The sequence below is a fragment of the Embiotoca jacksoni genome, unplaced genomic scaffold (assembly GCF_022577435.1).
Source record: "Embiotoca jacksoni isolate LCO1_2020_lvr unplaced genomic scaffold, fEmbJac1.0.p SCAF_1, whole genome shotgun sequence".
Taxonomy (NCBI): Eukaryota; Metazoa; Chordata; class Actinopteri; family Embiotocidae; genus Embiotoca; species Embiotoca jacksoni.
In genome coordinates, this window is record NW_027185229.1 from 7312587 (window position 1) to 7324142 (window position 11556).

The 11556-nt window shown below is 40.0% G+C and overlaps 2 protein-coding genes across 4 annotated transcripts; one reads left to right on the plus strand and one right to left on the minus strand.

Annotated features, from left to right (window-relative positions):
* Nucleotides 1–4084: 4084 nt before the first annotated feature.
* nudt2 (nudix (nucleoside diphosphate linked moiety X)-type motif 2) lies at nucleotides 4085–6328 on the minus strand. 3 transcript variants are annotated; one of them, XM_069160716.1, is made up of 3 exons: nucleotides 6220–6328; nucleotides 5034–5164; nucleotides 4085–4903 (listed from the first exon to the last, which is right to left on the minus strand). In XM_069160716.1, exons 2-3 carry the CDS (start codon nucleotides 5158–5160, stop codon nucleotides 4581–4583), a joined length of 450 nt encoding a protein of 149 aa, XP_069016817.1. In that variant the 5' UTR covers nucleotides 5161–5164; nucleotides 6220–6328; the 3' UTR covers nucleotides 4085–4580. The 3 variants fall into 3 exon arrangements, with proteins under 3 accessions (XP_069016817.1, XP_069017660.1, XP_069016003.1); XM_069161559.1 differs by having other exon boundaries at nucleotides 6196–6316; XM_069159902.1 differs by lacking the exon at nucleotides 6220–6328 and adding an exon at nucleotides 6120–6193.
* A 2660-nt stretch (nucleotides 6329–8988) lies between these two features.
* Nucleotides 8989–11556, plus strand: rfesd (Rieske (Fe-S) domain containing). Its single transcript, XM_069162818.1, has 4 exons — nucleotides 8989–9044; nucleotides 10001–10175; nucleotides 10483–10517; nucleotides 10823–11556. Exons 2-4 carry the CDS (start codon nucleotides 10019–10021, stop codon nucleotides 11117–11119), a joined length of 489 nt encoding a protein of 162 aa, XP_069018919.1. The 5' UTR covers nucleotides 8989–9044; nucleotides 10001–10018; the 3' UTR covers nucleotides 11120–11556.

Below are 11556 nucleotides of genomic sequence, written 5' to 3' on the forward strand. Positions count from 1 at the left end.
CCGAACAGCATAACGTGACTAATTTTACTTGGGCTGCATCAAGTAAACCACACATTTTGGGCTATGTTTTATGAATCTGTTGCCCTGTTTAACACAACTGAGCAGTTGGGGAAAACCTTTGATTCCAACAGATGGATTTTATGCCAAGGAAGCCAAGTGACAGCCCCACAACCGTTCATTTTAAAGACTATGGAGCAATGGATGCATGTAGTGGATTTTAAGCCCTTAGAATGAACTCTTTATGAGATACCTTTTGGATTTTAATGTGAAGCCAAAGGAGTGAAACGTTCTCTCCTGGCCCCGTGTTTGGAGAGACTGGATTGTGTCGAGGACATAGGAGAGGAAATCAACTCCTGAACCGGATTTTCATTGGATTTGATAGCGCGGCCCAGGAGGAGGTGGATAAATGCCAGAGATTCTGAACTTTTCTTGATGTGGTCCCCATTTATGCCCATTCCTCATTATATAGAGAAGTAAAATCAGTAGTAAGCATTTCAAAGTACCAACCTCGTGTGTCCGCAAAAGGAATACTTGAACATGTTGGGACTTGTGTGCTTTCTGATGGTGAGTCAAATGAGAAGATTGATCTCACAGTGTCTGCCCCTTCAGTATGGGGCTACAATGGTCGGCAGGTTAGCTTATGTTAGCATTAAGACTGGACACAGAGGAACATCAAGGTTATGTCTCAATTGACGTACTTATGTACTTACACTTGCTATTTTGAGTGCATAAGTGTGTCCACACTGTCAAGTGTGCAGTGCACTATGAGTACCTGGGTGGTGTTCTCAAAACGGCCCACTAATATGTGGTAGTAATATACTAGTATAGAACATTGGGCGACTCTCACCTTCAACGGTCGCCATCTTGGCTACGTAGCTAACCTGTGGTGGCCAAGAAAGCCGCAGCTGTGAACACCGAACTGTACCGGTGCAAGTTGTACAGATCCACACAGTACTCTTTATTTTTCACTAAGTTCCACCATACTGCTGTTCGACAGAAGCCATCAAGGTGTTATTGTGTGCATGAAACGCACAAATACATTCATTCATTCATTTGTAGGTAAAATAACCAAACAGGTGATATATTAGTGAGTGAAGTATTAATTGGTTATGGTCCTTTCCGGTAAGTGCGGAAGGCAGTTTACACTTTGTGTACTGACGTCTAAGTGTCCTAACACAAGTATGCGAATTAAGACGCAGCACTCGCCTGACTAAAATTTGCCTTCTAGGGCCTTTTAATTCCCAAATAACTCATTGTATAACCCGGTATTAATCCAAAGCGTGTAATACACCCGTTAATCCACCAGACGATACCGTGTCAGTGTCAAGTTTTGCCTTGCATAGACAAAAAGTAAGGTGCCTTAGGTTTATGCATGTTTATGTGTTTCCTCGTGTTTCCAGTCTTCGTGCTCAGTTAACTGACTTGTGAAAGTAGCTCCATACTCAACACACCCTCATTTAAATTGCATCAATCTTCTCATCTATGTCTGAGTAAAGAAGCACATAAGCATATTTCCCAAAATGTCAAACTATTGCTTTAAAATGAAGGTTTCTGCGTCCCATCGCAAATTTAGACACCTGAATCCACATGATTGTTTCGTAAGAGGAAAGTCCAGGTTTAGTGTAGCACTTATGACAGCAATTTGACGATCACTTTAAAGCTCTTCAATAGAAAACTTCCATCCTCCACTTTTTAAATTCAATGCATGCCTCGATTATAATGAGGGCAGGTGGAGATAAACTAAGAAGACCTTTGGAGGGAAGGGAGCCAAAAAACACGACCTAAGAGATGAATCACGAAAAAGCGCCACGGTCCAAGACGTTGTTCCATACACACTGTTACATACAGTAGAAAAACTGAATGAAATCATTTAGTTAATTTAATCTGTGTGGGAGAGAGGGATAGACAGAGAATGTGTGTGTGGTTGTTTTTTTATGTGTGGGGTGAGACTGTGAGGTCCCCCTGAGGCCTTCACCTGGTCACACACTTAATGGACTGGCCTGTCCACAATGCTACCACAATGTGTCCACACCTCTCGATGTTAATGCTGTCCTTGTTGGTTTCATCTTTGATTTTACTTCTTTTTTTTTTTTCCCCCTCATCATTTTGTGTTTGTGAGGATGCAAAATGTCACTCATAAAGTTTCTATTGTAAAAAACAATAAAAAATACATTGTTGGGTTTGTTTGGAATATTACCTTTGATATTTGTTGCTCAGCCCACATGTCATGGAAAACAGACAACACAGTAAATTGGATTTTTTTTTTCTGGACTGAAATTAGCAGTGATATGCAAATGGAGAGTTGTAGTGGTTAAGTAGGAGAATCATTCAAAAATAAAACAGTATGTCATTGAAGCCTGGTGAAAGGTTTTTACCTCATTTTGAGCTGCTGACTGCTGATTTCTACAAACTACATGGATTATTAGTAGTTACAGTAATCTTATAATCTTAAAGGGCTGGTTCACCCAAATTACAGGAAAATGTAGTCCTGTCGGTATCTAATCACGCTATATTTTCGGTTTAATTTGTCCAGATGTTGATGTCTGTCTCTGATTTCTGCCCTCACACCATTCGAATGACATTTTCTTTGTCATACACACAGGATTTGTAAAACATGCTACAGAATCATGTTCATGTCAACCTGGACAATCAATTTTCATTAGAATTACATTTGACTAGAGAAATGTGTCATAGCTGGAATGAAATTGCATTCACCTCCATTATGTGGAAGCAGAAACCTGATAAATTAATGACACAAATTCTGAATGTTAATTAAACTAAACTACCACCATTGATAAGTACTTCATGGTAAGAGGGTACATTTGTTTTATGATTTTGTTGAGCTGACCCTTGACAACTGTTTGATGTCCAAATGTGCAACATGCTAAATTATTGGCACCGGCAACCATACTGGCTTTAAAGTGTAGAGATTATGTTAGGATATTCCATACCTTATAATAAGATGACAGAAAACTACAGAGTTGAACAGTAAATGTTTCATCTTGACGGCCATTTCAATTCAGAACAATTAGTTCTCCTTTATCTTTGGGAGAGATGCTTGTATGCTCTACCAGGCATGAAATAGATTCCTGCTCCCATCTTCTCCTGCACCCTTTTAATTCACAGTGTGTGTATTTTATGAAAAACATGATACAGGTCACTCTGGGAACTTTCACTGACCTCCACTTACATGATCCATGTTCGCTGCAGTTTCCTGTCTGTCTTTGTAATGAAAAATGGCAGTTAATTGACGTCAGCGCTTCCATTCTGATTTATGAGTTGCAGGAGCACATTTGATCCTTTTATGACCCTTATTTCATCCCTTCAGCCGAGGCTCTTAATGTAATCCTGCAGCATGGAGCCCAGAGCGGCGCGTGTACCTGGATGTAGTGGTGAGGCAGCACCAGTAAGCGGGGGTCAAGGTTGTGAGTCCCACTTGAATTTCACCGTTTGCTTGCAAGAGAACAAACACTTTGGATTAAACACATGCTAGTTAGGTCCAGCTTCTTAAATTCATATTATCATCTTTAAAGTAGAACTTATTTTCAGAACATAATGTTAAATCCTTGTTGCTGCTCTGTTTCAAATGACTTTCTTTTGGTAACTTGCTTTTTTACAACAAACAGCTGAACTATAGTGAACAGACATGACAAGAAAATCAATCAAAGTGCTACATAATATATAGTTGATCATCCCTGACAAATATGGTTAATTATTTTGATCTTTGACATAATGATGATGCGTACATTCAGCTGGAATCATCACATTATAACAGCCTCTCTTATGATATTGATTACTCTCTTTTAATTTCTGGACAGATAACTATTTTGAAAAATAAATATGTCTATTTCATCTTTATTTTGATGCTCAGGGCTCATGTAAAGCTATGGTGTTTTTATACTATCAAATGTGCATCTTTTTGAAGAAATGTTTTTGTCCCCACCCTGTGGCAGCACCCACTGTTTACGGCCTATTTATATCCAGTTACCTTCTCATTTGGTCATGCTATTTTTATCCCTGTATCCCTTCCCCTGTATCTTCATTCATACTTTAAGATATAATAAGGTAAAACTGAGAAAACATCAAAAGGTAGGACAAAACTTTATTTTGGCTAAATTTGATTCAAACTACAGACTGATAAAACCGTATGGCCACGTGAAGCACATCCCCCTCTAAGTTATTCTGCTTGGGACTCCAAAATTAAGGGATTTGTTCCTTGGTTTTGTTTTTATACTCTCAATTTTGTGCTACGGGGGTGTATTTCAGCCTATTTACATTCAGATAAACATCATTTATGTATTTAATCCCATTACACATGACTAAGAAGATTTAAGGACACAGATAATAATGTTTTTGTGCAGTAACAAAGATGGAATCTGGTGCTGATTCATTTCCTCCCTGCTGAAATCTACTCCTTAGGTAAGATTGCACGGTAGAGACAAAACATTTAAACAAACAGCAACAGCCGAATCATTCAGTTACATAAAGAAGAAGCAGTATTTTCACAACAGATCTTCGACCATAGAAAGGTAGAGTCCCTCATGCCATTCTTTCATCATCCCCTCTGTGTAGTCTACACATCACTGTTTGTCCTGCTGAGGCTTTAAGTGTCTGTGTGCTGCTCTCAGTGTGTCCTGCAGGTCTTTGTACTGGGCCAGAGCACAGGCCTCCTCCAGGCGGGCCCAGCGGTAGTCCTGGTGCTCGTCCGACAGAGTCACGGCCGTCCCTGGGTCTCTCAGCTCGGCCAGCCAGTACAGCACCTCTTTGGGTCTGCCTCGCACCTCGTAGTGCAGCTCCTGAATGAAGTCGTCAATCACCCGCAGATGTTCCGCCCCCAACCCCGCCTCTTCCTTGGTCTCTCTCAGAGCTGTGGTGAGGTCGTCCTCACCTGGGTCCACATGACCTGATGGTGAACATATTAGAGGTAATCGGATGAAAAATATTGAAAACTATACGAGCAGAATTTGGCAGAGCTTAGTTCATTAGTATTTACTTTTTCAACTACATTGATAAATGTAATGTGTTTAACCCACCTTTGGGTGGGGTCCAGTGGTGTTCCCCATAAGAAGTCTGCAAGAGGAGATACTCAATGTTGTCTGGTGGGGGAATGCAGCTGGCAAGGCGTCGAAACACTATAAAGCCACAAGCTCGCAGCGCCATCTTCCTGTTTAACAAATGTGCACATAAACAGTGTTTGCATTGTGTTTTGTTTCAGATTTCCAGACAGCTACTGACTAGTGTGAAAGCAAAATAAAGTATTAGTCTCTTCTTTTAACAGCAGAAACACAGACCATCCACAACATGCTTTCCAAGGCCCCAAACTAATGCACCTTAGGAAGGAAACTCCTGAAAACCTAACTTTACCTTAAATAGTAACTGTGTGCATCCAACAATACACAAAGTCCTGTTTCTTTTCTTGATCCGTTTACACGTGTTGACATGTAATGAAATGTACTGCAGGATGTTTTGGAAATGACAGATGTGTATTAAACAGAGTAAATTAATGTGCAGGTGGAAGATGTATAAGGTGCATTTGGCCACAAATGTACTATTACATATTGCAAAAACGTTTGGCCATGATGAGAGCATTTAAGGTTCAACATGCATAAATTCAGTCATGTGTGCTCCTTTGGACTAACAGGCTGCTGAGTGCAGGCTTTTCAGTTCAAACCCAGCACACTGGCCTAATTTAAGACTTTGCTGGTGAGTTTAGCAGCCCGAGCAAAGTCCAGCAGTGTTGCTTCTGACTCGAGTTAGACTTAACTCTGCACTGAAAAAATGATAATCCTTTACCGTTTAGCTGGTATTAATACATCAAACACAAACAGTCTTTTATTGGTCGGATTCTTTCTTTGATCATATACTTATGTAATCAAGATAATGAATTGCCCCTTTTACTCGGAAAATCAGTTATGACATACTGTGCAATACAACTTCCATCACTGGTTCTGTTGCAGAGTTTTTATAGTTTGTACACTTTGTACAACACCGCAGAGACAGTAATGTGGTTTACTAGCACAAAGACGTGTAAATAACAGCTAGCCTACTCTGCTTGCAAAGATCAGACGTCAGACTTGCCCAGTTTTTTTTTAAATTTTTTATGTAGTTTCTGTTCTCACTGTGGATGTTTCGCATTCACCAGACCAGCTGCTCTTCTATCCTTCATGCAGAGCTGATAAGTAGTTTACCACTTACTTTCAAAAAATGTCTGCAACTTACTGTCTATTCGCAGTGCAGAAATTTCATTGGGCGCAGTATTGTTTCTCGCCGTCGGTGCTGCACCACGAAATGGGTCCGGCCCCCGCTGGAGACTGACACAAATGGTTCCGCCTGTCTGCACAACAACACGGTAAACGACTTAGTCTAATCACTCAGTAAAAGAAAAATCGAAACTAAAAGTTCTCATCGTGACTATAATCAGATGTATTATTATATTATGATTAACATTACAGACTGTATAATATAGTATTGTAATAATACTTTTAGCTGTTATAATATATAATTGGTCTTAGACTAATTGTTAAGGCTTTATATAGTACTGTGGTTTTGATCTATTATGATGTACAGTGCATCCGGAAAGTATTCATAGCGCTTCACTTTTTCCACATTTTGTTAGCCTTATTCCAAAATGGATTAAATTCATTTTCCCCCTCAAAATTCTACACACAATACCCCATAATGACAACATGAAATACGTTTTTTTGAAATTTTTGCAAATCTATTAAAAATCCAAAACGAAAAAAAAATCACATGTCCATAAGTATTCACAGCCTTTGCCATTACACTCAAAATTGAGCTCAGGTGCATCCTGTTTCCACTGATCATCCTTGAGATGTTTCTACAACTTGATTGGAATTCACCTGTGGTAAATTCAGTTGATTGGACATGATTTGGAAAGACACACACCGTCTATATAAGGTCCCACAGTTGACAGTGCTTGTCAGAGCACAAACCAAGCCATGAAGTCCAAAGAATTGTCTGTAGACCTCCGAGACAGGATTGTATCGAGGCACAGATCTGGGGAAGGGTACAGAAAAATTTCTGCAGCATTGAAGGTCCCAATGAGCACAGTGGCCTCCATCATCCGTAAATGGAAGAAGTTTGGAACCACCAGGACTCTTCCTAGAGTTGGCCGCCCGGCCAAACTGAGCGATCGGGGGCGAAGGGCCTTAGTCGGGGAGGTGACCAAGAACCCGATGGTCACTCTGACAGAGCTCCAACGTTGCTCTGAGAGGAGAGGAGAACCTTCCAGAAGGACAACCATCTCTGCAGCACTCCACCAAGCAGGCCTGTATGGTAGAGTGGCCAGACGGAAGCCACTCCTCAGTAAAAGGCACATGACAGCCCACCTGGAGTTTACCAAAAGGCACCTGAAGGACTGTCAGACCATGAGAAACTAAATTCTCTGGTCTGATGAAACAAAGATTGAACTCTTTGGCCTGAATGCCAAGCGTCATGTTTGGAGGAAACCAGGCAGCGCTCATCACCTGGCCAATACCATCTCTACGGTGAAGCATGGTGGTGGCAGCATCATGCTGTGGGGATGTTTTTCAGCAGCAGGAACTGGGAGACTAGTCAGGATGGAGGGAAAGATGAATGCAGCAATGTACAGAGACATCCTTGATGAAAACCTTCTCCAGAGCGCTCTGGACCTCAGACTGGGGCGAAGGTTTATCTTCCAACAGGACAACGACCCGAAGCACACAGCCAAGATAACAAAGGAGTGGCTTTGGGACAACTCTGTGAATGTCTTTGAGAGGCCCAGGCAGAGCCCAGACTTGAACCCGATTGAACATCTCTGGAGAGATCTGAAAATGGCTGTGCACTCCCCATCCAACCTGATGGAGCTTGAGAGGTCCTGCAAAGAAGAATGGGAGAAACTGCCCAAGAATAGGTGTGCCAAGCTTATAGCATCATACTTAAAAAGACTCGAGGCTGTAATTGCTGCCAAAGGTGCTTCAACAAAGTATTGAGCAAAGGCTGTGAATACTTATGTACGTGTTATATTTTCGTTCTTTATTTTTAATAGATTTGCAAAAATTTTAAACAAACTATTTTCACTTTGTCATTATGGGATATTGCGTGTAGAATTTTGAGGAAAAAAATGAATTTAATCCATTTTAGAATAAGGCTGTAACATAACAAAATGTGTAAAAAGTGAAGCGCTGTGAATACTTTCCGGATGCACTGTATTATTATAGAAACTGATAATATAATAGCATATAAAATAATATAACATATTATAATATATGATTGAAATCTTAATCTAAAAGTAACTATGCTGTCAAATAAAGCAGAGGACCAAAGAGAACATATTTAGAGGTATACAGCAGCATAAAATAGAAATACTCCAGTAAAGTACAAGTACCTCAAACCTGTACTCTGGTACAATATTTGGAAAAATGTACCTTGTAACTTTACACAATTATTACTATGACTATTACAGCTGTTAATGGTGATAGGACTTATAAAACTTTAGGGACACAAAGCATGTGAACTGATCAAACTAAATGCCCTAATAAATAATAATAATAGCTATATATTTGTCTTAAATCACTAGATTTCTGCTAGAAATCTCCCCCACATGAATCCAGTTTTACACCACATCTCTTCAGAGTTACTTGTTTGTTTGTTTGCTTGTTATATTTGTAATTCCTGTATTCAGTGGCAGTTTGTCACAGTTATCCTACCTCCATGCTACACACGGTTGAATGTGATATATTGTATATCCCAACTTCCTGAGGGTAGTCCTGTTCTCCTTTTCTGTCTAAAATATTTACAAAATCAAGAAAAAGATTTGAGAAAGAAATCTCCCCCAATTACATATTAAAGAAATGGGTTTATGAAACATTTTTCTTCACAATCAAATAAATCTTGTGCCTGTGAGAGACAGATAAGAAACATACAGTGTGTAGATTGGGCTAACTGAAGACATCTTGCATCTGGAGATAATAGAGATGGGCCCCTCTTTTCCAGGCAACCCTGAACTGTCAGCAGTACAGTTGTTCAGCTTGACGGAGGAGACACAGCTGCTGAGTTTCAAGGTAAAGCCAAAGTGGCGGAAAATACGCGTTGTTATTTCTTTTTTAAAACAAAAAGGAAGAGAGAGGCAGATAAAGAAGGTGATAGATATAACATACATCTGAAGTAATTGGACAAATTTAGCACATAGTCCCTTAAGGCTCACTTAAGGAATGTTTTTAAAAAAAATTACTGACAAATAATTATTTTGCTGTTCTGTGGCTCCTTCCTTCATATCAGCTGTCTGAGCTTTAGCCACAGGCTTCAGGACATGTGACTTTCGCTGCTACTACTACTGTGCTTACTCAGCCTGCTCTGAAGTGCTCATTATTCCACTCCACTATGAATCACACTTGCGTCCAGATATTTTTGGTATACACTGCCTGTCATGGAGATTACACAAGGGGATGATGTAGCGCTGTGGCCTCTGAATAACCAGTGCTTGTGCTGAATGATGACAGCCAAATCTATGTCACTTTCTTTAACCCATATGTGTCACTGCATGTCGGTCAGTAGTCACTGGGCGCTCGATCAGACTCGTTTTGGTAACACACGACAGGCGATAAATATTGTCTGGTGTTGTTTTTCACGGATTTTTGGTTTACGATGATGATTATTTCACTTTTAATAACTTTAACAAATGATGATGCTGAGACAGTTAGTGGTGATTGATGCTGCAGGTCTTTGTGTGTTTGGAATACAGCTGATCAGTGTGAAGATATTCTGCTTGATTTTTCCAGAAGTGTTGTGAACTTGATTTAAGCCAACAACTGTGGTGTAAGGCGTCAACGTAGTAACCCCAGTGACAAATCCCAAAAGCACACTTTCCATGTGGGGATTCAGTGTTAGTTCTCACCCTATACATCATTACCACTTTGCTGTCTTTTTGGTGGAAAAGTTACACCTAATCTTGTTGACTGGTAATTTATTTTTTTATGATAAATATGACAAATTGTGATATTTACTGTTTGCCCTTTAGGCAGGATTTTACAGAGCCATGGCGGAGAAGGAGCAGCCAAAAGGAGGGCTTCATTTTGTGGGCAAGAAGAATGAACTGATTGAAGAGAAGCGCTCTTTCAGAACACTAGAGGGTCGGGATGTATTGATTATCTACCATCAGGGAGTCTTCCATGCCATGGACTCTTACTGCTATCGTGAGTACTGTTTTTCCAGTGGAAAACTGTAAATGGTGACTGCAAATCTGATAATTACATCACCGATCATTAGACTTTATACCGTAATATATAGTCCACTCTGGATCAAAACGTGCCTCTTTTTATGAACTTCCTCAAAAAAGAAGTTGCAGCTAATAGAAATCATGCGATGGGACATTTAACACTGGGTTGCCTCACGTCGTTTTAGCACATATCACCTCGAAAGTGTGTCCACTCAGCAAAAGGTTAGTGTGCTGTAAACTGTTTGCTTATTCTGCAATACTCTGATCCTCTGTCCTCCCAACAGATGCTGGGGGAATGCTGCAGAATGGAGACATTGAGGTGAGGTTTACATTTGACTTAAGAGATTAGATCTTGTGTCTTTGTCTGACCCAGAGGAAAGACATCAAAATGCTATTTAAGTTAAAGACTTTTAAGTTTTAATTTGAATCCCATTACTGCTTTTACATGTTATTCTATCTGTACTGAAATGCCTAAAGCAAACTTCTGGGCTGAGTCATAAAGGGATACTGTAATTATGATATTAAACCTGCATAACATTAATGTTAATGTAGTGCCAAATGGCCTGAATGACTAATTCTACACGAGGTTGTTTACCCACTTTCTTTCCACACATACACACACAGGAACTTGACGGCAAGCTGTGCATAATTTGTCCGAAGCACAAGTACAAGATCTCTTTAGCCGAAGGGGAGGGCTTGTACAAGGGCACCGACCCCACGGAGAAACGGCCTGTGCCCAGATGGTACTCCAAGGGTGTGAAGCAGCGGATCCACACGGTCACAGAGACCAATGGGGACGTCTATGTCAAGCTCTCCGAGGACCAGAACTGGATTGAGTCAGACTACTTTCAAGGAGAAAAGGGCAAGGTGGCAAGAGCCACAGCAGCTTTGAAGGACAGTAACAAGAGTATTGCATCATAATAGTTTCTCTTACCCTGATCTCCTCTAAATGATTGCATAAGAACTGTATGAAGAGGAGTTTAGATGTTTAAAGACATGCTCTCAGTGCTGTATTTCAAGCTGGCTAGAGATGGCCTTAAATTGTCTTGTTTTAAATGAGATTGGGAGCTTTTGGATTTTTTTGAATTGCATGGCTCATAGTTTACATGAAAATTAAAATGTTTCACTTCAAAGTTTGGCAACACATTGCTGTTTTATGATCATTTATATATTTAAAAAAAAACCTCATCTACTTCAATAAATATACTTTTCTATGGGTGAATTGGGATTTCTGTGTCCCCACACTGGTGTATCTCTCTGCATTTCAGTACTCTTCATGTTTTATGTATACAACGAATAAATCGATAAGGTTTACACTGTTCAATAAGGTCCTAAAGTGGATAATCATTTATGTAAAA

Coding starts and splice junctions, on each gene's coding strand:
- nudt2 (XM_069159902.1), bottom strand. CDS start 6,166: ATGAAGGATAGAAGAGCAGCTGGTCTGGTGAATGCGAAACATCCACA. Junction 5,165..6,119: donor GTGAATGCGAAACATCCACA/GTGAGAACAGAA, acceptor TTTGTTAAACAG/GAAGATGGCGCTGCGAGCTT. Junction 4,904..5,033: donor CCACTGGACCCCACCCAAAG/GTGGGTTAAACA, acceptor GTTCACCATCAG/GTCATGTGGACCCAGGTGAG.
- rfesd (XM_069162818.1), top strand. CDS start 10,019: ATGGCGGAGAAGGAGCAGCCAAAAGGAGGGCTTCATTTTGTGGGCAAG. Junction 10,176..10,482: donor CATGGACTCTTACTGCTATC/GTGAGTACTGTT, acceptor TCCTCCCAACAG/ATGCTGGGGGAATGCTGCAG. Junction 10,518..10,822: donor TGCAGAATGGAGACATTGAG/GTGAGGTTTACA, acceptor ATACACACACAG/GAACTTGACGGCAAGCTGTG.